Source organism: Haliotis asinina, chromosome 2 (genome assembly GCF_037392515.1).
Source record: "Haliotis asinina isolate JCU_RB_2024 chromosome 2, JCU_Hal_asi_v2, whole genome shotgun sequence".
Classification (NCBI taxonomy): domain Eukaryota; kingdom Metazoa; phylum Mollusca; class Gastropoda; order Lepetellida; family Haliotidae; genus Haliotis; species Haliotis asinina.
In genome coordinates, this window is record NC_090281.1 from 28580529 (window position 1) to 28605803 (window position 25275).

At 41.4% G+C, this 25275-nt stretch overlaps 1 protein-coding gene across 5 annotated transcripts in view; it reads left to right on the plus strand.

Moving 5' to 3' along the window:
* The first annotated feature begins 1491 nt into the window (after positions 1 to 1491).
* Positions 1492 to 25275, plus strand: part of LOC137273529 (protein transport protein Sec16A-like) — a 39597-nt gene continuing 15813 nt past the window's right edge. For 2 of the 5 annotated variants that reach the window (XM_067806254.1, XM_067806257.1), the window contains exons 1-21: positions 1492 to 1705; positions 3014 to 5730; positions 6020 to 6124; positions 6747 to 6879; positions 9803 to 9913; positions 11948 to 12120; positions 12558 to 12762; positions 13154 to 13292; positions 13864 to 14100; positions 14589 to 14686; positions 15250 to 15334; positions 15830 to 15947; positions 16355 to 16466; positions 17336 to 17441; positions 17560 to 17613; positions 17817 to 17903; positions 18296 to 18400; positions 19020 to 19371; positions 19775 to 19906; positions 20299 to 20516; positions 21212 to 21400. In XM_067806254.1, the coding sequence (XP_067662355.1) occupies positions 3015 to 5730; positions 6020 to 6124; positions 6747 to 6879; positions 9803 to 9913; positions 11948 to 12120; positions 12558 to 12762; positions 13154 to 13292; positions 13864 to 14100; positions 14589 to 14686; positions 15250 to 15334; positions 15830 to 15947; positions 16355 to 16466; positions 17336 to 17441; positions 17560 to 17613; positions 17817 to 17903; positions 18296 to 18400; positions 19020 to 19371; positions 19775 to 19906; positions 20299 to 20516; positions 21212 to 21400 (5475 nt within the window). In that variant the 5' untranslated portion in view covers positions 1492 to 1705; position 3014. The remainder of the gene's footprint in view (positions 1706 to 3013; positions 5731 to 6019; positions 6125 to 6746; positions 6880 to 9802; positions 9914 to 11947; positions 12121 to 12557; positions 12763 to 13153; positions 13293 to 13863; positions 14101 to 14588; positions 14687 to 15249; positions 15335 to 15829; positions 15948 to 16354; positions 16467 to 17335; positions 17442 to 17559; positions 17614 to 17816; positions 17904 to 18295; positions 18401 to 19019; positions 19372 to 19774; positions 19907 to 20298; positions 20517 to 21211; positions 21401 to 25275) is intronic. The other 3 variants (XM_067806256.1, XM_067806259.1, XM_067806258.1) reach the window with 3 other exon arrangements.

Below are 25275 nucleotides of genomic sequence, written 5' to 3' on the forward strand. Positions count from 1 at the left end.
GCTGCTCTAGTGCGTGAATTACGACTTTCAAGCACCCGTGAAAATGCGGGTTGGAATTGTACTTCTGCAGCCCATGCTTGTCGTGAGTGGCGACCAAGATGATCGGATGGTCAGGGTCAGTGACTTGGTTGATACATGTCATATGATAATGATGATGGTAGGGTATTTATACGGCGTACATAGCCACACAACTAGTGCATGCCCCAGGCGTTTGAGTGCTCCCTTGATTAAAGGATGTCTTTTTTTCTGGCATTCTTTTAACCAACTCAAATCCGTACTAGGCGTAGTGAGTCATCACACAGCCTCATCCTCACCAGGGCGGTGGGGTAGCCTAATGGTTCAAGCGTTCGCTCGTCACGCCGAAGACCCGGGTTCGATTCCCCACATGGGTACAATGTGTGAAGCCCATTTTCTGGTGTCCCTTGCCGTGATATTGCTGGAATATTGCTAAAAAGCGGCGTAAAACTAAACTCACTCACTCACTCATCCTCACAAGGTACCCATTTGCAGCTGGGTGAAGTGGGACGTATAATGTGGTCACAGTATTTTGTCAAATGATATTGAACGTTACTTCTTCATATAACGATACTCATGATGTTGATCACTGGATTGTGTGGTCCAGACTCGATTATTTACAGATTGCCGCCATGCAGAGCTGGAAGGTTACTGAGTGTGGTGTTGAACCAGAGACCATCTAGTACATCCATTGCCTATAGTTAAACATAAAGACTCTCACTCACACAATAACGTACGATCGTCTTGGTGCTATTATCGCCTTAATTTGTCCAGCAGATCCTTGATTACCGATTCGTATCATGTCCGTTCACATTATAACGAATCACACTTAATGGACTGCAAGGGGCCATGGAAATATGTTTTATATACGATAACTGTTTGACCAGATTCTTGGGGTATTCGGTTCTTGAAGGGGGAATAATTTATGTGGTATAATTGGAGCGTACTACCGCCAGTGGGATTTTCTTGTGATTAGAAATTTGGAATTTACTTCCCTTGATATCTTAACCTCAAGAGCGTTATCCAAGCGGGTGTGACGCCTATTGTCTATTAATTAATCAGCGATAATCAGATAAAGGATGATCTACTCCAGTGTACGCAACGCTGACTGGATCATCGGTTGGGCCAGCTTATCTGGCCAAATCCAATTAAACCATTTGACTGTAACGGAGGCCCCCCGGCTCCGTGCTCCCCGTGCAGTCATAAACCTAAATATTTGTTTGCTTCTTAAATTAGTTTGCAGCCACGGGGCGTTTGGAATTGGAGATTATCAGTTGTTAGTCATATAATGTATTATTGCTTGACTTTTTGCGCATGACAGGAAGTAGTGTTTAGTGTATCATTTTCAGACAACTATTCTTAATATATCAGGACCATACAGTGAAGTACAGCACGTTTTGGATGTCACTATTGCTACATAATTGATTGAAAAAGTATATAAAAGAAGCAAGAATCCAAGAAATCCTTTGTAGTGTTAAAACTTGACTAGCGTAGATTTTAGTTTCGAACGCACACGTAATCACAAGAATCGACAACATGGCTTCCGACTGAACTCTTCCTGTTGAAAATCACACAGGTTAGTCGTTTCGGAGCCAGTTTATTCTACATGCAAAGCTACACCATCTCTGTGATGTCGATATTCTTTTGGTGTTGAAACCGAGGAGAAGGAATTACTTCAAATATTTCCTAGGTGAGTGATAAGCCTTCACTTTGGGCAATATTGTGTTTTGTTTTTGACTCACAAGTGACATATGTTTTGTAAGCTGGTCAGATCAGTTCACAGCCAATACTCCACTAAAATCTAGGGACACTTTAACATCGATTTTAAACTAATCGTCTGACAGTTGTCATCAGTGACCTAACCTTGAATGCCATTGATCCATAAGCGAAATCTCAGGCAAATGAAATGTCAGCTGTTAAATAAGTAGTAACCGGGCCGTCTGATACTTGACGTTAACGTTAGCATCTTAAGAGTTTGGTGAAATGTGGCTTTATACGACTGCAAAAGTAGTTAATAAGCCGGTAAGACATTTGAGTCTTTCATTCAATCATTTCTATGGTAAAAGGGATTTGGGGAACACATTCTTTTATCCCCCTGACGTTTGAACATGTTAAACTTAAAGGGCATTGATCAAGTGATTCTTGACTTAATCTTTACTGTCTTGTCAGTTGTTTATCAAAAGTAAACAAATTGTTATTTTTTTGCAATAATCCTTCAAAAGGTTATGTACCCAAAACTTGAAACAGTATTGTATTAATTCCATGGATAGTGAAGTGAATAGATATCTAACCTTGGTGCTTCAACACCACATACACCCTCATTGTTGTTATCTCAGATACACTTGTTCAAACAAACAAAACGGTTAAGATGAGCAAATTGTGGTTTCTTCCAAAACATCCAGGTCTATCAGACTATTGGAACAGGTTTTCTGAAGCATAAGTAATTCATTTAAACAAAATTCATGTGATAATCTAAATCTTTAAATTAGTGTTGATTAAAGTTAAGAGAAGTAGGTATATTGTCAAATTAAAACTACTGAGCCCAGTATCAAATTAAAATGATTCCAACATCTATGTTATATCATATAGAGGTAGAATTTAAGACTGAAATTCAAGCATTATTTGCATTAAAATGTTTTGCAAGCATGTTTTGAATGTATAGATTCTGATCTACTTAGTTTTAAAAAGTACTTTAAAACAACAACATATAGAAAAACAATAAATTTTGAAATCATTCAGGATTGTAATGAAAATTCACATCCAAAAGATTAGGACTACATATTTATGCTTTTTTTTCTGCACATGCTTGTACAAAACCTACCATGAACACTGTCAAGGTGTCCTTGTTCATGATGTTACAATATTGATTTCAAGAGTTTGTAGTCTCTAGATTCAAATGTCATATAGGGAAAACTCAGACATTCTAAGGACCAAAAATGAATTAAGAATGCTGTCATAGTTTTGAACTCAAATGACCATGAAATCTTTTGTTTTGCAGAATGAGTCAGTCTGCACCGTGGCAAACACAGGATCTTCCCAACACCCAGGGAACCGGTGTTCAGTTCTACGATCCCACCAAGTTTCAAGCTTCTGCTGCCAATAATGTAGACCAAGCAGCTAATTTGCAAAATAGCCAAGCAGGGGCAAGTAACTCTTGGAACAGTTGGGGTAACAGCTGGGCAGACAACTCTGTAAATACAAGTCAAGGCTATGCACAGCCAAGTGTGAATGCTCAAGGTCAAGGTGTGGTGAAGCAGTCCAGCGAGGGAGTGCATGTTCAGAGTCAGGTGATAGGACAACAGCCTGGGAGTGACAGTCAGTACTACAATCAGTGGCATCAGTCAGGATGGGATCCCAACAACCCTCAACAGAACTGGGATCCAAATACCCAACAGCATTGGGATCCGAATACACAACAGCATTGGGACCCAAATTCCCAGAAAAACTGGGACCCTAACACTCAGCAGAACTGGCAGCAAAGTCAAGAGCAAATTGTATGGAATGACCAGCAATGGGTGAACTCTAACCAGCCATGGCCAACCAACCAGCAGGTGCCCACCACCCACACAGGAAATGTTACATCTCCTGTTGTGTCAAATGCACAGGAGCACCAGCCTGGTGTCTCAAACAGCAATGCATCAGGACAGGTGTATGAGCAAACATCACCCGAAACTTCAGGAAATTTCTCTCATAGTAGTGCATCTTTCTTTTCCCAATCTGGAGGATTAAATGACTCCACATCCTCAAGTCTAGAGCAGTCGAGCTCTAGTCACCAACTAGATCCCTCCGGCTCCAGCCAGTCAGACTCATCTGCTCTTGTTGCTGATGACTCTATGAACACAGATGGTGGCACTGTGGCAGGATTCTTTGGAAAAGATGATGGGGATAGTGCTTTCGATGGTCCTGCTGTGACTGCAGAACCCAGACTGACGAGTCTACCACAATACCTTAATGTGAACCCTGAATTTCACCGAACTGACTCGGCCATTAGCAATGCGAGTATGCAGACTGTGAATTATTCAAGTCATGGGTCTATAGCATCGCTTGAAGATATAGATAATAAGGATTTTGTGCAAAATGTAACGAATCAGTTCCAGAATGTGTCTTTAGGCACAATTGGTTCTGGAATGGTAGCTGCAGGTCAATATGGGCAACCAGGGTCCAACCCAGTGAGTGCAGGGAACACAAACCAGAATGCTGGTGGGAACTTGCCACCTCCACAGCCTGGAGTGGAGGATGAGCAAACAGGAAACCTGAATGATTGGGAGATTGTTCCCAACCAGACTGGTCAAGGAGGAACGGGGGCTAACTTTTTCATAGGTGGGGGTGAGGAAGTTGTCAGTGAATCTTTCCAAAATCTTAGCCAAAATCCTGGACAGAACCAACCAGAGGTGAACACATCTGGACCACCAGTGTCATCACCTGGGCAACAGGATACTGCTCTGCGCCCACCACCTGCTGGGTCACCAGCAAGGGGTAACATCTACAGGAGAAGTCCCCGAAATGTTTCAAGGAATGCTTCTAACCAATCTCTACCATCACTGCAAGGAGATGCACCTGCATCTGGCCAACCAGTGTTATTCAGTCCTGACAACCATGGTAACTTTACTGTGCAGCAAACAGCTACTGACAATATGTCTTCCTTTCCTGGAGATATACCCCAGGCTGTGTCAAGCGGTGCAACAAATGTGGATCCGAGTGCTTCAGACATGTGTGCCAAGCCAATACCTGGTAATGTAGCGAACATGGACATTAGGCCATCACTTGACAGTATAGGGAAAAATGATGCCCAGCCAGCACCTAGCAGTGTAGCCAATACCGACATTAGTGCTTTCCAACCACCTGTGCCAACTAATGGGACTCACAGTACCCTAGGAAGTGTTCCTGAGGGAACCAGCTCAAACACTGATGCTAAACAGACTGAGGTAATTTCAGCAGTTGATGCAGTTGTTGATTCAGGAAGTAAGCCACCTGTTCCTCCAGGACGCTCAGCACCTTCGTCACCACGGAAACATGTGTCTGCCTTCCACCCAGTGAGCCACAGGGCCAAACACAGCATGTCACCGGCTACTACACTCTGGGACAACATTGACACCCCTGCCACCAACATCATCCTGGCACCTGCAGCTCCTATGCTTGTTGGGTCTGCAGCAGCTACAACAGCAGGATCTCAGGGCAAGAGTTCGGGACTTCCTGTGATTCCCGTGCAGGCGAGTCTGGAGAACAAGCTGAAGGACAGCAAGGACAAGGGAGATAATCTTGGTAATGACAGAAAGGATGAGCGTCAAATCTCCTTGAACAAAGATCGGAGATCTGACCGTGATTTGCGAGGTGGAAGTGACAGGTACGGGAAAAATGAGAGGAACCGTGAAGATGATGTGAAAAGGAGCCAAGAGGATGATGTTAGGAGGAGCCACGAAGATGACTTTAAGAGGAAGGAAGAAGACAACCGATCAATAAACTCCCTTGAGGAGCTTGATGCTCAAATTGATTACCGTGACCGGGATGAATATCGAGACCGGAGGTATAAGGATCGCTATGGTTACCGGGATTATGATCCCAGGTATGACTATGAGAGGCCTTTGAGTAGAGGTGACAGTTACAATGAGGAAAGTCGGAGACGTGAACCCTACAGAACCAGGGATTACAGACAACCATACCGTCGTGATGGTTACTATGGTGATGAGAGATACGAGCGACCCCGTTCCAGACAAGGTTAGTTGTAAAGCTGTCGGAATGCTTCATCATGATAGACGCCTGACTAGCTCTCAAATCTGGCAAATTTTTAACATATTGATAACCATAATATGCCTTTATAGCTTTAAAATGCGTTGGCTGAAATGGACTAGGCTGTTGTGATGCATGTTTTACTACTATGCATTCATCTAATACTGAAAAAAATCTCAGAGACTTTCAAAAGTACTTACAGTGAATGCTGTAACCATGGTAACATGAATGAGACCATGTCCATAGATTCTTGAATCAGGCAACTCAATGATTGCAGAAGAAGAACGCCCTGGGTCAAGGTCAGGAGGTCAGGTACCTGAAAGGTCAAGGTCTCGAACGGATTATGATAGGGATGCATATTACAGGGACAAATATGGCCGAGGTGAGTTGGTTGACTATGATACAAGCCATTTGGGGCACTTATTCCTCCCTTACGTTAGGGATTGGAATATTGCGTAGTACCACTACATGTAGTTCTGTATTAACATAATCATCAGACTCAAGTGGCAAAATACCGGAAGTGGTCCAAGCTGATAATGAGCTTAAGGTGGAATGTCACAATGACCTTTGTCATAGTCTTAGTATGTGCTACAGCTCTGATACAGAGAATATAATCGATATACGACCATCCACGAAGAGATTTGTCAGAAAGGATCCAAGGACTGATTAGCTCCCTTACTTGGAATAAAGTGGGGATCAGATGGTCATTTGGCTGTCTATCATTTTATCACCACAGTATCTTGGATTCTTAGCTCAGACAATGTTATCAAGCTATTAGCCCAGTTATTGCTGAATCGATGTTTACAGGTTTTTGCAGCCATTCACTGTGATTCAGTACTTAAAATCTTGAAACATGTTTAAAAGGTTTAGAGTTTGACATGCAAATTTTGATTATTCGTGTAAATAACAAGTAATAAATATTGATACCATGGTTGTGGATGTTGAATATTGATGTTCAGCACATGATAAACAATGTTTTTTACCAGTAATTTTTCTTTGATCAGGTTACGACTATGACTATTACAACTCTCGATCTTCACGCTACTATGATGACCGATATTACCATTACTACCAAAGGGATGCTCGTTACTCCCAAGGTTACTATGATGAGTACTATGGCCATGGATACAACCCAAGGTATGACTTGCACTGCTTGCCTGTAGAGTGTAATATGGGACAGATCAGTTTACTTGCTTGTTTAAGTTATGGATGAGCCAGTTATACAAAAACTCTTTTAGAAATCTTTTTGAGATGTGCTTAAAATGTCCCTCCATGATTTTTCTTCAAGTCTTTTGGATATTTTCCAAGAACAAGAAGTTGAAATGATCTGTACTACAGCGGAAAACTAACAGTGTGTGTTTGTATGGTGTTTATAGTCATCCTGTTTTCATGAATCGATTATGTATGTGTGCTGACAGTTGTGATGACATGTTGACCACTGCCAGTCACGTCATGTTGCCTGTCTCAAGTCATATCATGTTGTCTGTCCCTAATCATGTCATGTTACCTGTCTCCAGTCATGTCTTGCTGCCCGTCCACAGTCATGGTGCCCACTGCCAGTCATGTAATGTTGACCCTCGTCAGTCACATCATGTTGCCCCTCCCTTGTCACATCATGTTGCCCCTCCCCTGACACATCAAGGTGCCCCTCCCCAGTCATGTCATGTAGCCCCTCCCCAGTCATGTCACACTGTCTCCTCCCATTGCCCATTTTACATTACCTGCTTGTCTATAGTGCACAAACTTGAGGAAAACTATATTGGTATGTTTCTTCAAAGTAGAAGTATGCTCACCTTAAAAATTCCATGCAGAAATATTAATCACATAGTAATGAAACTGATGCAAGACTTACAATGAGCTTTTGAAAGTTTCCCCTTTAAATGCCCCATTGTCCTTGAAATGAAGTACCTTTCAGACTGCAGACCTATAGTTAGATGTGTAAAGTGAAGGGTAATTTATTGATATATGGAATTAAAGGTCTTTCAGAGTTGTATTACGTGTAGATTGTTTGACTTTGAAGATTGTTCGATTTGTGTTAATTTGAAGAGATTGACTCAGTGAAATTGAATTATTCTGTATGATAACAGATTTTCACGGATAACTTTGTGAGTAATTATTTTCATGGGTCAATACTCTTATGCTCTATTTTTTTAAAATAGTCTTGCATTTCTTTATCTGTGCATTCATGGCATAGCATAGTGAATCTGTCGAATCAGATGTCAAGGATCTAGCTGGGAGTTCCCATTAGTGTTGGGAATTGGTTGAATTTTCATGCTCAATCATTGGACTATCAAAACGATCGATCATTGATTAATGATTGATCATAAAGTTAATGTTTAACTTCCAGGCAACCTTTTTCGTAAGAAAGGAAGCGACATGATACAAGACTATTATGAGTCTTGTCATTTGTTGTTAGCAGTCACATGCTGTCATATGAACCAAGCAAGGATCTCCTTGTTATGTGCTTGTGTGCTTGCCTTTGTTATGAAATATTGACTTACAAGGCTTGAGATGGATAACCATGAGTGAAATTCACATTGAAAACAGTGTAAATATTTACTGGCTTACATTACACAAAATGTAGATGCATATTAACCAATCATGATTAGTCACAGATATTATGATCAATTCCTTGATTAATATTTAGTACCGATCAATCATTGATGAAGTCAAGTAATCGGAACACCATTAGTTCCCAACCTCCCAACCTGATATATGGCACTAAAACCTTGAGACTTTTAGGGGTTATTGTAATGTCTTCTTGATAATACTGATGTTTCTTCCCAAATAATAGAAAGAGACCTGCATGTGTACATATGAACCCCATCCCATCATTCAACAAGATTATCTGTAATGTTTGATAAATAAGCCTGAAGCATTATTAGCTTCTCTCATTCCATGGTCAGAGATTTCCCAGTGCAATGTTTTCAGGGCATAATTAATTATCTAGACCCCCATCTGACTTGCCAAATTGACTTGGCATGATTTGAAAGTTAAAAGATGTACCTCTCTGAAACAGAATTAAAACCTTTATATGATGTAGGAATTCTTGGGAATTCCCAGCAAACTTTCTAAGAATGTCTTGAGAAGTCCAAATTAAGAGAGAACTGAGACTGTCGCATGGCATGGCATTGTGTTAATAAAGATTGGTTTTGGGAATGCAGCATTGTCTAACAGAATGGACAATTATGGATAAATCTTCTTTTAATTCTTTGACATACAGTGTTGTGGGGTCATTTCAGACCCCTTCATCAGGTGAACCTACAGTTGATGCTATAGTATGACAATGACCACGAAACAGTGTGTGTCAAAGAATTAAAAGAAGATTTATCCATAAAAGAACTTGGTCACATAAAGCAACTTCTAAATGCTGCTGAAAGACAGAATGGAACAGACAGAACATTATGCTGCTTTACCTGACACCTTAGGCTGGATTTTTTAACAATGGCAATATTCTACATTGCCTAATAGTTGGGGAAGGACTGATTTCATATGATTTTAATTTGCCTAGAAATGTATTGGAACAAATTATTTTTGTACATGTCAGTGCATCATTTTGTAGTGTTCTTGCCATTTAGCCTAACTTGCTGCTTAATCTAACATAGGATGCATAGTGACAGCCTTTTCATTTATTCTGCTTTTTTTGGTACAAATATCCAGAAAAATTGCCCAGAATAATATAAGTCCAAAATGAAGGATATAACGATATTATAGAACTTAGTTCCACACATGAGACCACAATTGCCTCTAATGGAATGTCTTTACAAAGGGAAATAAACTAAACTCATAAAAGGTGCAGACCACAAGCCAATAATGTTTCTGATTATTTTTAAAAAAAAATAACTAACAAGCATTTATCAATAATTAAACTGGTCCTTCTTCATATTTTAAACCAACCCACAAACTAACAAGTATTTATCTGAGACTAAACTGGTCCTGCTTCATAATTCATATGTTAATCCACCTCCAAAATTAACAAGTATTTATCAGTGATTCAACTGGTCTCACTTCCACACGTTGATGTAGCCTTAACCATGTTGGTTGTCCTACTAACTTGCAGATATAGCGAGTATTACAGCAGTCAGTATGGGGCAGGCCCAGAGGTAGACCGTTACAGTCAGCACAGTCAGTCCCGGGGACACACCCCTGCTCTGGATGAGCTGTCACAGAGGTGAGGTAGCAGCAGCGTGGATGCACTAGCTGCCATGATGGTGTGGTGGTAGCACCTGTGTTTCATATTGTGGCCTCCAAACAACTGTTCCTTAATGGAATGTTCAGATTTCAGTCCTGCTTACTGTTAGCTTTTGATGATTTGCTGTTGCATGTAGTACAAGAATCCTTCCAAGAATTGCTTCTGGCACCTGCATGCAGCCACAACTTACTCATACAGGGGTGTGTGGGAGGGTAATGGTTTGGGGGGTTGGGGTAGATGGATAAGAGGATGTGTGGGGCTGCAACATCATACAAGTAAGAACATCAGATTTCTCTCAGCACTCTTTCTCTTTGGCATGAAATCCACTAAACTTGGCAATGTCTACTATCAACAATTAGTCCAGAGTCAACCGTTCATGTTTCGCCTTATTTCAGTGCTCAAAACTGTTGGAGCTGGAGGTAACATTACATTCTGGCTGTGTGGAAATAATTTACATAGGTATTCAATTACCAAATCGAAATGTGATGATGGCTATTGAAAATCGAAACTAAGGTGTCAGATTTGATTTTTGATGAATCAAGCCGAATTGTTACAGCCCTACTGATAGGGCAGACTGGGAGGAAGGGTGTTGAGGTAACATATGGCAGGGTTCATTTAGGAATGGAGAAGGTTGTGAGGATATAGGTTGAGATTGGATGAGAGTGGATGGATAAGGGGTTGAGGAAGGCTGTCTGGATAGGTGGTTGAGTGATTTGATGGAAGGGATTTGGGGATGATGGAAGATGGGTTGATGGATGTGAGTACTGAATTTAAGGTGTGTTGGGTGTACAGGGAACAATGTATAGAGTATGTTAAGGGTTTGATGGGTGTAGACTGTGATAAAGATATGGATATGGCTGTGGATGTATAAATGGATCAGGAAGGATGTGCTGATGGGTGTGGAGCAAGTTGAGCAAGTTGTGTCCAGTCTGTAGGTGGGAAATATACACATATCACCCTGTTAGTTATCACTTGGCTTTTTTACCCTTCATGGCTTGCACATATTTGCATGACTATTCATCTAACCATTTTTTGTTTGCATGTCTGTGTGGCTTGGGCATCTCTGCATGCATGATATGAATAGGATGCATTTCAAATGTTAATTACTTTTTGCGTTTTTGTTTTTTTAAAACTTCGTTTCTTTTCAGTTTCACCTTATAATGTACAAGTCTACTTTCTATTCACGTATTCCTCCCTACATTCAAAGTTTTGTTTTGTCAGTATTAAAGATATTGTTTATGTCAACAGTATATCTCCTTTGCATATTTGTGTACATTCAGTTATGTGACCTCGTTGTACTTGCTATGAGCAAACTTTGACAGAACTGAGGTTCAAAGGTCACTGTTTTTTGTTCAGACCTACAAGAGGAGATGTGATGAGGTTATCATTGATCAGGTTCTCAGGTTCTTAACATAGCTTATTGCACATAAATGTGTCACCATTAATAGATTGTTGCTCATGTTTTCCAGGGGTTCAGATTTTTTTGAAAAGCCACTTGCTACAGAGCAAGTTACTTGAAGAATGTAACTTTTCCTGTCTAATGCTCCATTTGCCCTGATTTTTGTGACATGATCATGTAATTTAGAAAGGATGAATATGGTATTTGATGTTGATGTTTAGTGGCAAAGAATAGCAAAGAATGATGACTCTACTTTACTATCATAGGCAAAATGTAATAGCTGTGTTCTGAGCAGAATGAAATGAAATCCAAGTTTGTTTGCAGCTAGAAACTGCAAACGGAAATTAACTAGTAGCCCACAGACAATAAGATGCCACAATATGATTGCCTGAAATGAAAACTGACTTGTAGGGTTGTTAGGGTAGACAAAAGGTTAAGGCATTCGCTCACCAGGCCAAGATGCTTATTCGATTCCCCACATGGGTACAATGTGTGAAACCTAATTCTGGTGTCTGCAGCCTTGATATTGCTGGAATATTGCAAAAAGCTTTGTTAAACCATACTCACTCCCCCACTCCACTCACTTTGAAGTTGTATACTTGTTTTATGTCCAGTGGAGAGTACTATCAGGGCAATGGGTCAAGGTCATCCAGTCGTCAAGGTCTGGATGAACAGAAGGCATATGCACGACACAGCTACGATTATGACTATGGATATGACAACTATGGTTATGGATATGACTATGACCCTAACTATGGCTATTACTATGGCGACGGATATCAGCAAGGTCAGTTAAACATACAGTAATGGCTGCCACTGTTTGTATAGCAACTTATTGTGTATCTTTCATGTGATGTCTGAACATTTGAAAAATGTACATTGTATTTAAAAATAATGCAGATGTTTTTTCATTGTAACTTATCCATGAATGTGAGGATTCTGTGTTAAACAAGATCCCAAGTGCAACCAGCTTCCTGTAGTAGATAGTGTCTACCCCAAGTACTAAAGGTGGTGGTGGTTTGATCCACTAACCACATCTCTAAGTGCTGATTGTGATGAGGACGTCACAATGTGTTGCCCGATTGTTTGTATTGATTATGCACGTGCCAAAACCTGGTACGGTTAAATAATTGCTCACTCTGGCAGAAAACATTCTCTTACTCTGCTCATTTTTGAAAATGTTCCATATTGTTTAGCTAATATCTTTCTCCAAACCTAAAACAGAAACCCCTGGACGTATGACACCGCAGAAGCACACAATACCACATGTCCGCGCTAGTTTTGGTGCCAATGGTCAGCTGATAAAGGTCTTGCCAAATCGTCCTGGTGACGGGCAGCCAGCCACAGTTGAAGTTCATAGCTTGGAGGAAACCTTGTCGGACAACTCTTCAGGAGAGCAGCTGAAGGAATTCCCTGGACCACTCACACGGTAGGTGTCTGGGGTACAGTTACCATGCTAGTGTTTTGTTGGCACTTTCACCATGTTAGTATCTTTAGGGCACTGTCACCACGTTGGGATGTTTTGGGCACTGTCAACATGTTGGTGTGTGTGGTTGCACTGTCACCACATAGGTGCCTTTGGGGCACTATCACACGGTAGATGTCTTTGGTTCACTGTCATGAGGTAGGTGTCTCTGGGGCACTGTCTTAAGGTAGATATCGTCAAGTGGTTGATTGGGGCCAGTCGCAAGGTAGTTGTGAGTTGAGGGAAAGGATACCTCCTGCTGGGTGCAGTAAGTTTGTGGTCCCAGGGGCATTGGACCATGATGGAGCTCTTTTATTGAGGTTGTCCTTAGTTTTTCTTTTATTTCTGCCCACAGAGCCGACACACACAAGAATGATGTTCTGCAGTTCTGTCAGCGGAAGGCCCAGAAGTGTGCAGAGAACATTAACATGGTGGATCGCGACTCTGCAGTTCTCATCTGGAGGCTCCTGGAACTCCTCATCAAACAGAATGGGGTGTGTTGCATGTCTGTTGTGATAATTGGTCATATTTGATATACATATAACTTGGGATTGATTTGTTTTATGTGTTGTCCCGTCTGTCATTATGTTTTGTGATCTTCATCAGCTAGCAATCATTGACTTATGGTCAGATCTGCTTATGTACTCTTATTTTCAGGTATAATGGTTAAATATTCCATGATATGTACACATATTTATCAATGCATATTCATTACTATGTGTAGACACATACTGATATATATTCTCGATAGATATTTATTCATACATAACAACACTTAGTGTTACTGGTGATACGAAACAACAAGTTCTCTCTTTAAAAGGACCCATGAAGATCCGGGTAAGATTTGATCTTCAGTAACGTATGCTCGTCGTAATGTGATGAAAGGGATCAGGCTCACTGACTTGGTTTACACATGTCATTGTATCTCAATTGTGTAGATTGATGCTCATGCAGTTGATCACTGAATTGTCTAGTCCAGACCGACTGTTGCAGTGACTGTTGTATGGACTGTGTTGTACTGAATCACTCATAAACTAACTCACTATGTTGTACTGTGTTATACAGTCAGTTGTGGGCACGGACATAGCGGACCTGCTGCTGGAGGGACATCAGCCAACATCGATGGAGTACAGCATGATGGGAATGAAGATCACACAGAGCACTGAGGAGCTGGACAAAGTGGGAGAAGACGAGACAGAAGGGGTGAAAGTTGCATCTGACAGATCCCAGATAAACCGTGGACGCTCAGTGGAAGAGGTTACTGACAGATTCCGAAATCTGTTGTCATATGGCAGGAAAAAGGTAAATTGTCTATGTCATGTATTTGGGAGTATTGTTTGAACAGATTCTTTCCATGATATTTCGACATCATAAATATTAAGAAAAGCAAGAATTATTTATGTCAGGTTCTTTATTGTGAATAACACGCCGTTAGGGTGTGTATGCTTGCTCCTTGAGAACTTCACAATAGAGAAGTTGACATCCATAAATCTTGCATTTTTCTTAATGCATTCCACTTCTAAATCACTTTCGAAGATTCAGCCATAAATATTGTTATCGTACAATTTTGTGACCGAAATAGTAAATAGGTGGTTCATCCATATATTGTTATCCTTCCTTACTGTTCTAAGTGCCTGTCAAAGATGTCAAGTAGACCATTCCTCATAAATAGTTAATGTGTTTCCAGTAGTATATAGTAGCTGTTCAAAGCAATGTTTAAACAACAAAAAATATAGAGCATGCAATTGCATGTGTATGAATTTGTATCATTTTCTTATTGTTCCTGTCAGGATGCCCTGGAGTGGGCCACCAAGAACAACCTGTGGGGCCATGCCTTGTTCTTGGCCAGCAAGATGGATACAAGGACCCATGCCAGCGTGATGATCAGGTACAAGCACCAGGTGTTAACTGAAAATGGGGTACTCCTCGGGGATGGGTCAGAATGTTACCTAACACCCCAGAAGGATGTTGGTATCTCCACCGAACACCATACTCATTGCAATGAAGAAGTTGACTATCCATAGAACTTGGTTTTCTATCATCGTCACTGTTTGCTGCCTCGATTGAAGTCTGTCAAGATATGGTTAGAGTTGATATTCTGCAGCCCATGCTTGTAAAAATCAACTTGCCAGGTTGGATCATACTGTGACTGTGTTGATTCATTTCTATGATCAGGGTCTGATCTGGATATCTGATCCGGATCTTTGGACAGGCCAATATAGCTGGAATATTGCTGAGTGCAGTGTCAAACAGCAGAGCAAATCTTCAGATATGGTACCAGGCACTAACTTGACTGTTGTTAAACAAACTCTCTAAACTGTGAAATCATTTATTGAAAACATGAGTATTGTTCAGGTAGGCAAATAAAGTATACTAGAAATGGGTTAGTATGACAAGGCTGGGTGGTATGTTGTATCATTCAAGTGATGGTTGTGTGTTGTTTCTGTTTAGATTTGCTAACAGTGCTATGAAGATAAATGATCCGCTGCAGACCCTCTACCAACTCATGTCTGGCAGACAACCTGCTGCTGTCACTGTAAGTAGTTTTTCAGAAAGTAGTACCTATGCCTAAGCAGGCACAAAAGCAAACAGTGTCAGTTATCAATATTACTATAGTCTGTTTGGCTCAAAAACTAATAAACATAACATACTCAATGAAACGCTGATCATAATCAAAGCATCAGACCAACTCTGTGAGGTTTTGACAAATATAAACAGGTTGTTTAACAACAGTTCACTATTTGTTACGAGAGAGGAGTGCAGGGAAAGGGACCAGCAAGGTGTGTGAGATCTGCTTTTCATTCAGTATGTTATGTTTATTAGTTTTTGATTGCAATTCATCTGTCTGCTTTTGAGTCAAACAGACTATAACAGTTGTGTTTGTAGTTTAAACCATCATTAATATTGTCTTTATGTTTTTGTAAGACAGATCTTTCAAGATTTTCGGCCATTGTAATTAGTTGTAAAGTTACAGAGAATCTTGTCAAAGTGTAATGTTGTATGAGAGAATTTATTCTCACCATCCTTCCAGTGTGTGGTGGATGAGCGATGGGGAGACTGGCGACCCCATCTGGCCATGATCCTGTCCAACAGCTCTAGCAAGCCAGAATTGGACAGGAAGAGCATCGCCACACTGGGAGACACCATGGGTAGGTCCCTACTTTGATGACAATATTGATCATGTGACCCTGACTCTAACTCTCCATCTGACCTTATTTGTTACCTTGACTTGACTTTGACCCGACTTTAAGAGTCACTTTCACGCATGTTGAGGCTCATGTTGATTTAACAAAGCAGGATCTGCTATACTCACCATGAATCCTGATGCTGATTTTGACTTTGACCTGACCCTGATTCAACTTTGACCTGACCCTGATTCAACTTTGACCTGACCCTGATCTCAACATTGACCTGACCCTGATCTTGACCTGGACCTGACCACGTTCCTGATCATGAAACAACCAAGGAAATTATCAAGAAATTTCAAGTGTGACCTATGATGAGTTACAGTGTGTTACAGCTGTATTTCTATGATGTGCCCTGTCTTCTGTTACAGCTGCTAAGGGCTGCCTTCATGCCAGTCACTTCTGTTACATCATGGCACAGTCTGGATTTGGAACGTACGCAAAGAAAACATCAAAAATAGTGCTTGTTGGATCCAGCCACAAGTAAGTGTGTAAACTGTCATGCCGTCAAGCTTGCATTATGCTTATATTTCTTCATTGAATAAGTAATGATATGCCTTTTCTACTTTGTGCTAGTAGCATGTGAGCTGTAAAGTTTGAGTGAATGTCTTAAGTCTGTTCAAGTTACAGTCTGGCCCAGTCATGTAAGGGTTTTGCCTTTCCCTCATTGATTGGGAAAGGCGAGGGTCATGGTCCATTTTGCACATTAGAATAAAAAATGGTTCATTAAAGTTTTGAGGTTTACTATTGATTTAAGTGCATTCTAAATTCAGGAAATGGCTCATAATCCTGACAATGGCCCATTGTCAAAGTTCTCTATCCCAATCCCTGCTCCTATGGCGATGAAAGCATTCGCTTGTCATGCTGAAGACACATGTTAGATTTCCCACATGGGTACAATGTTTGAAGCCCATTTCTCATGTCCCCTGCTGTGATATTGCTGGAATATTGCTAAAAGCTGCGTAAAACTCACTCACTCACTGAATGTGGTTCAAAACTTGTGTTATCCTATGTTGGGATCCTTGATTTGTCAACGTTGAGCTCTCTCAGAGTTCATTTTAAGTCCACAGTTACCCCATGAACATCTGCTGTACTGGCAAACGTAGTAATTTAACATCGTCTGACAGGCGTTCTTATTGTCAGGGATGATGTGAAGTCAGTTGCATGGTTTAACTGTTTCCTAAGTGAGGTCAGGTATTTGAGGACTTCAGAATAAGCTGTAGTAAAAATCATTATTGCATATTGAATTTATGAAGTAAATTCTAAATAGAAATGATAGGCTACCAGGATATGATAGCTAAGATGATGCTGATGTGTGACATGTGTCTAAGACAAACCTTGTGTATTGGCAGCTGTTGTTGGGAGGAGTTTGCTACTAATGAGGCCATCCAGTGCACGGAGATCTACGAGTATGCTCAGTCACTAGGCAACCAGACCTTCCTTCTTCCTCATTTCCAGGTAGGCTTCTGTCGAATTTGAAAAAGTCTTGTGTGTTGAGGAGTGTTGTGGGTAGACACCATCCTTGACAATGTCTAGTGTGTAGACCAGAGAATTGACGCAATATCATGTGTTGCAGGTGTACAAGTTCCTGTATGCAAGCAGACTGGCAGAGTTTGGCTTCTTGCAGGAGGTGAGCCTCATGCTTTTAGTTTGAAAATGTCATCCATCCATCAATCAATCCATCCATCCATCCAAGCTTCAAGTTCATTTTTAGATAAAGGTGTGCTCATGATTATGTCTGTATTTGGGAATTCCTCTATTCTGTGTATGTGTGATACCAGTGCACCACTCCTTGGGTAACATTCAACAGTCGTTGTTTCCGCCATGTTGTAGGCCCTGCATTACTGCGAGGTGATCTCCACAACTGTGCAGTCTGCCCCAGCATACTTCCAGCCAGCTTTTGTCAAGGTGTTGTATGAGGTGAGTAATCTCCCCTTGTCTGCCAACACCTCTCATGTTTTATAAACACCCATCTTGCCCGATCTTAGGTCTTTGTTCTACCAATGAATATATGATGTAAGCTTGTCTGTGTTACAACTTTAGATAATGTACCTTGGTGCAACACCTTTGATCACAGGACATGTATGTGAACTACATCGCGATTACTAGTTAAGTGGGGTGGTGGGGTAGCATAATTGTTAAAGCATTCGCTCATCATGTCAAAGACACAGGTTTGATTCCCCACATGGGTACCATGTGTGAAGCCCTTTTCTGGTGTCCAGTATTCTGAAATATTGTTAAAAGCTGTAGCTATTGCTACAGAACTTTAGCTGGCTGATAGTTGTTTCAAAGTTGTTGTGTTTTCCTTTCAGTTTTCCAATCGCCTGAAGTTCTATGACCCTCAGAGAGTCCACACTGCAGAAGACGAGGACCCAGCCTGGTTACAGCAACTGCAGAGAGTCTGTCTTGGATACGATGTACGTACTTCACACATAGCCTGATCAGTAGTACGCTTGAGTAGTTATGGGGTCTGAGATAGATCATTTCTATAAGCATAACATGCTCTCTTGTAGCGATTAGGTGTGACATGTATCCGAGATATGATGTTAAAACAAAAGGGCTGTTTCATAAACTTCACTTTTTAAAAACAAATCATAAACCTTATTCATTTCTATTCATTATGATCACTAGAATAAGTTTCTTGGTGTTATTTTTCAAAGAAAATTATGCAAAATGTGTCATATCCAAGCTGGGTGAGGTGAGGTGAGGTGAGGCGAGGCGAGGCGAGGCGAGGCGTTGCGTTGCGTCGCGTCATGTCCAGGGCCTTCTTTCACTAAGCACTATGGTGATCGTAAGTCACTAAAGTAACCACAGAACAGTATTAAGGAATGGGCATTCAGGTTAACCTCAGTAAAGGTTGCTTCGTGAAAGAAGCCCCTGGTCTTCACACATGACATATATAGAGCAAAAGCCACGTGTCTTGTACCCTACCATGATACTGCTGATATTTTCCAGAATATTATACAAGGTCATTCACATGCAGTTAATCAAACTTTCAGATTACATGTTTATTTGGTTGTACCCTTTGCTGTGTAGGATGGCTCTATCCAGCCTGTGTCGGGGAATGCTACCCCAGCCATGTTCGGGGGTACCACAGCAAGTAGTGAGAGTGGGGACATGTACAGTGGCATGGCGGGAGGAGAGTATGCAGGTTCCCAGCATCAGTACAACCAGGATCCAGCCTACCAGCAATACGGCCAGGACCAGGCCTATCAGCAGTATGGACAGAACCCACAGCAGGCAGAGTACCACCAAACACAGCAACAAGCAGGGGGACAGCACACACAGGCATACACGGCAGAAACAGTGGATGGGCAGACGGTGGAGCAGACGCAGCAGGCAACAGAACAACAGACCCAGTCTACAGCTCAGTGGCAGAATCAGTATGGTGAGTGTGGAACTTTTTGTTCCTGTTTTGTTAACATTAGAGATGGTCTACAGCTGTAGCAGAACTAGTATAGTGAGTTTTGGAAGTTTCAGGGTCTGTTTTACGGAGAATAGAGCCAATCTAAAGACTTTTTATGAGTAAGATACTAGATTCTTGTTTCATATGGTTTCGTTGTTGGGAGTTTTACAGTATCCTGTGTCTGTCTGTCAGTATTTTTCAGCAAGAGGTTATTAGAGAGAATGGATATCTTCAGTATGTAGCAAACACTTTTGAGACTTCCAGCCAGAAATGTACTGTACTTGAGTTTTCCTCCTTGTGTCCAGTCTCACTGGCCAGCGTGTTGATTTGTAATGAAGAGACATGCTTCAGTATCTGATGCAGGTGTGTGTGTTCCTGTATTCAGGTTACAACTATGGATATCAGACAGGGGAACAGCAAACTGGATCCAATCAGAACAATGGATACAATTCCATGCAACAGACTGGAACTGAGACAGCCAATCAAAACAGTGGTTACAACACAGTACAACAGACAGGTGAGATGATTGGAAGAAGCAGATTACCAACTATAAAATATCAACAACTGGGCTGATTATGAGATGTCTGACATTCCCAGACAGGGAATATCTGAACTTAGGAGTTTATATAGTATAGCTTGGCAGTTTCAGTGTGATGTTTCTTCCTTTGATTATAGCTTACAACGTGTAGTTACAGCCATTGGTATGGACAGCCAATTATTCAGTAGAGAGTAGACTTGGACACCCAATCATAATTCATCTTGCAATCAGGAGAGTTGATTTGGACAACCAGTCATAATTCATTTTGCAGTGTGTAGTATAGGTTGAGACAGCCAATCATCATTCAGCTTGCAATGTATGAGGAATTAGTTTTAGAGAGCCAATCAAAATGATGTGTTTTGTGACTGCAGATGGCCAGACCAGCCAGATATACGGGGGCCAGGGCTACAATCAGCAATATAACCAAGGTTATAGTCAAGACTATGCAGGATCTGACCGCCTGGCGTCACAGCGGGGCAGTGTTGTCTCCTCACACAGTGTTGACACAGATGGGGATCACACTGATGGGGGACAGGATATGACTGCTGCTCCTTCCTCGTCCTTTGACTACTTTGGTGCAGCCACACAGGTAGGTGTTGACTGTAGGGCCTTATACCTTACCTTCCAGAAGGTGCACAGATAAGGGAATATTAGTCCAGTTTGTCCATTGAGTTGTATGAATTTAGGTGGTAAAGAAATGAGACTTGGGTCAATTTGGAAAGCTGAAGTATTTATTCTGGAGTAAGAGATCCATTATGAATTAATTGTGTCGGGCTTGCTACCCTCTGTAACTGTGCCTGCTTTGACATAAGTTAGAAGCCCAAGCTTAGTTTGGTTGGCTGGCTGGTTGGTTGGTTGGTTGGTTGGTTAATGCCACGCTCAAAAGTATTCCAGGTAAATGGTGATGGCCTGTAAAAATTGAATCTCGACTGGACAGTCCAGTGATGAGCATCATGAGCATTGATCTGCACAATTGGGATAAAGTGACATTTGTCAACAAGTCACTGAAGCTGACCACCCGATCCTGTTACTTGCCTCTTACGACAAGCATAGGTTGCTGAAGACTAGTTCTAACCTGGATATTCACAGCTCCTTAGCTAGGTGAACCACATCATTATAACAGGAATCTCTCAATAATCCACCTCACTGTCACCTTTATGCAACATTAGCATCACTTTGTTATGCCCGAAACCTATGAATCTGGATTCCAATCCTAGGTTTGCCCTGCATCTGTTCTTACATTTTCAGTCTTGTTGCATCTATTAAATCTCCTTCCTATTCCAGACTAAGATTGTGGCTCCTCCATCAAGATTCCGCACAACGTCGACGAGTAGCTCCACAGGTGGTGGTCGTCAGCGCACATTGTCTGAGAGTAGTACAGGCAGTGTGAAGGCAGCATCATCATCCATGAAGAAGTCGGCAACTGACAGCAATGTCAAGAAGAACACTGCACCACCCGCTAAGAAGGAAGAAGTGAGTTAACTGATACTGACCAGTCACATGTGAAGACTCCTTACTTCATGCTATTATTTCTTGCTTTACACTGCTCTCAGCAGTATTCCAGTTTACATAGTCTGTAAGTACATGAGTCTAAACCAGAATATCCAGTGACTCACATCATGAGCGTTAATCTATGCAATTTAGATGCTATTAAAAGTGAACAAAGTCAACAAGAAGTATGGAATCCTTGCCTTCCGATCAGTTTTCATAAGGAAAACAATCAAACGAAAATGCAGTTTCAGTTTATGGGTGGTAAATTTTACAAATCAACTGACTAAATTGACACAAGATTGATTCACTTATCTGCATGAAGTGTTGATCTTCAGCTGACCGAGACAAGGTCTGCTAGTCTGGATTAATGAAGAATCAGCAGGATATTGATGGTGATTAGTAGGCCTATCAGAGAGAATTCTAATTGGCTATTCAAAATGACCACCCTGTTTTAGATTGATTTAAAACCTTAACTGTATAATTTTTCCTTATCCCGACTCATGCTTAGAATGCTCGTCTCCTTCTGTCCGAACATAGTGGAACGCTTGAATCCCTTGAAGTTCCTTTCACTGAGGAGATTGTAAAATCAACACCCACCCACGAGTAGCCTCCCTTTATCCCTTGCATTGGAGCACAAATTGGTCACATGACTGGATACGCTAACCATTCTGCAGATTGAGCCTATATCTATATCTAGCAAGTACAGTCATCTGAAACTATTGATGTCGGATAGTGTCCGAGAAAGCACCGAAGCTGGATCCTCATCTAACAGGCTGTTACAAATGCAACGTTCGTACATGGCAGACAGATTACACAAATTTATCTTCGTAAAGAAGATAGTGTCAAATTTGCAAGATTGCAGCTAGGTACAGATCATTTTTTGTTCCTGTACAGAGTACAGAGATCAAGAGGACAGTTTGGCAGTCGTCGCCAGCCTAAGACTGGACTAACTGTCATTGCGGTGAAGATATCAACTCTACAGTAACCTTTTTGTGCATTACAACACATACTGCTCTTCAAGAGGATTTTACGTCGCTTCAATGAGACTGGTTTCTATAGTCACTCATTAACATCGTTAAGGAAACATGGAAACCTCATCACATCATATGTATATGATGGCAACCGCATTATTTTCAATAAAGAATTAAAAGTGGAAGAACAAACACAACTACCAGGGAGAAAGTCTTATTACATCAATACTATGTGGTCAAGTTTTTTCCGTGTGCTTCCATTCAGCCATATGTATGCTTGTTCTCTTGGTCTCCGGGACAGGCCCTGTAGTGACCTACAGACAAGGCTTAGTGTTGGCGGAAGAATCAGATTCCATTCATTTGACTGCAACACTGGTGACATCACTTTTCTTTAATCTGATTGGTCCACTGTTGACAATGCCCTGCACAGAACTCGATTACACAGTTCACGTATCAGGAAGTCATATGCAGATGTAAGCCCTCCTTTGAACGTGGGAAAGGCTTCATTTGCAGTCCACATAGCAGTGTACAGCGTTGTTCGACTATCTTCACAGTTCAGAGAGGTCTTCTCTCATCAGATTAGAGGTTATTTTTTTGACTCGTGGCAGCGAGCCTCCACCACAATCCAGTCTACTATAAATAGACTTCCATCAATAGCATTGCATCATGGATTGTGGGTGATTTGAAATTGAAGACTGATGCATCATCACTGCATGTTGCCAAGATTCTGCTAACAACATCTTCATTACAGATGAAACGTATGCATAGTTGATTCTACCTCAGCCATGTGACTGTTTACATGAGTAATCAGTTGATTGGAGCAGCATTGAGTATTCTGCAAACAGAATGTCAACTTATTGAAGAGATACCGATTCAAACCATGGTACGACAAACAATACTGTATCTGTTGACGTTTTGTAGATGGCAGTGTTTACTTAGCCTACTGGTGTCAGCCCATGACATGACTTGAAGGGGGAAGTTACAGTTATGCCTGTTACAGAGATTTTTTCAGTGATCACCCCGTTTGTTCTACCAGTTCATCTTGAGACATATCAACATTGAGACTCATCAAGACAATGTCTGTGGGCGAACCTGCCTAGCAGAGCCAGACTGCAATGAGGAAGTGGACGAGACAAGATCAAAATCCACACATCAGTCTCTTAGAGATAAAGGCAGTGATCAACACAAAACAACTCTGTTCAAGCCTTCTCAAGAACACCAAGCTCAGAGTTCATGCAGACAAATCCACAGTAGCGTTCTGCATAACCAAATAGGGTCAGCAAGGTCACCAAGTTTGTTACAGTTCATGATTTACCTGTACAACATCGTCAACAAGGTGAACATCTTCGTGAAGGCAAGCCACATTCCAGGAGCAAAGAATGTCAGAACAGATCGGATGCACAAACCTGGGCTACAGACGCTCTCAGAACACGTTGCAATGATACGTGGAAGAGATTCGAGTTATATGCAAGGTGGAAAGGATTTACTGCAAATGAAGCATCTCATCCTCAAGTGGCTGAATACTTGTGTCATTTGAGACACACAAGACACATAAAATGCTGATCATTATCAATATACCAAGCAGCACTCATTACTGTCATCACTATGAAAACTGGCATAAAGTTGACTATAGTACCAGAAGTACTGGCATTACTCGTTCCATCAAGTTGGAAGATCATCAAAAGAAATTCAAGGCTACCGCATGGAATCTCAACGTAGCACTACAACATCTTACACAAGACGCTTATGAGCCACTAGATCAGACATCCAGAGACCTGTTAACACAGAAAACTCTTGCAGCAGCTGCCCGGATGTCAGGAATAAATATGCTAGACTATGCACGAATGTGCTTTGAGAAAAACAGAAAATGGCTCTTCGGACAGCCTGACAGACAATTCCACATCCGTGCACTGTCTACAGGACTTGCTCCAAGTGACACGCAAGATTTATCCTTGTGTCTGGTCAGAGCACTGAAACTTTACCTGCAGGGGACAAAAACAAGGAGAAAAAAATTCAAGCACCTATTTAGGTGTCTTGATATCAACTGAGATGCCCACAGAAGTCTCAAGAAATACTAGATTGAGCAGACAAAGCAGCAGGCTTGGCACCACAAGCCTCCAACCCACATGCAGTACAAACCCCAGCCATGCTCCTCAACATGGGAACTGTTCTATAACGACAACAACGGAGGGCTCCTTTTGGAAATTCAATATGATCACCGTGCAGAGCATCAACACCAAAGACGTCTTTGGCATTCCCCAATTCAGTCCACTATTTGTAGCACAACAACTAACGGTTCCTGAAAGGTACAGAGAAAATCTCACCCTTTTTACCATGTGACTTGCTGACGCCCGTACATTTTGCAGAGTAAAGTGGTTGAGTGTCCATGTGCACGTCTCAGAACAGACTAACATGAGTCATCATATCAGTGTACTTGCATACTGTACTTGTACCTGAAGACATGATTGCATCTTCACTTGATGCATGGTCAAATGATGAAGATGCTGTTAGATAACTAGTAGGACACCAGTATATCTAAAACCACACGAAGATGTCACAAGAAACTTTCATTGAAAAGTATGGTCTGCCCAAGATACGGAATGAAGGTTCAAATGTTTGCAAGTCTACAGTGCTGTTTCAAGTCTCTATGAGGGGTTACCGGACGTAAAATACATGACAACCAGAGAATCCAGGAAGTGGCATAACCCACCACCGATTCCGCCGGATTCTGTCAAGCATAATAAGCATGAGTCAGGATGAGGAAAAAAATGTAATTTTCTGATTAAAATTGATGCTTTATACTTCCCCTGACTCATGAGATCAGCCCTCCCATCCTCCCCTCTCATGACACTCTGGATCTCACTGTAAATTCGGGTGTTGGGCTGT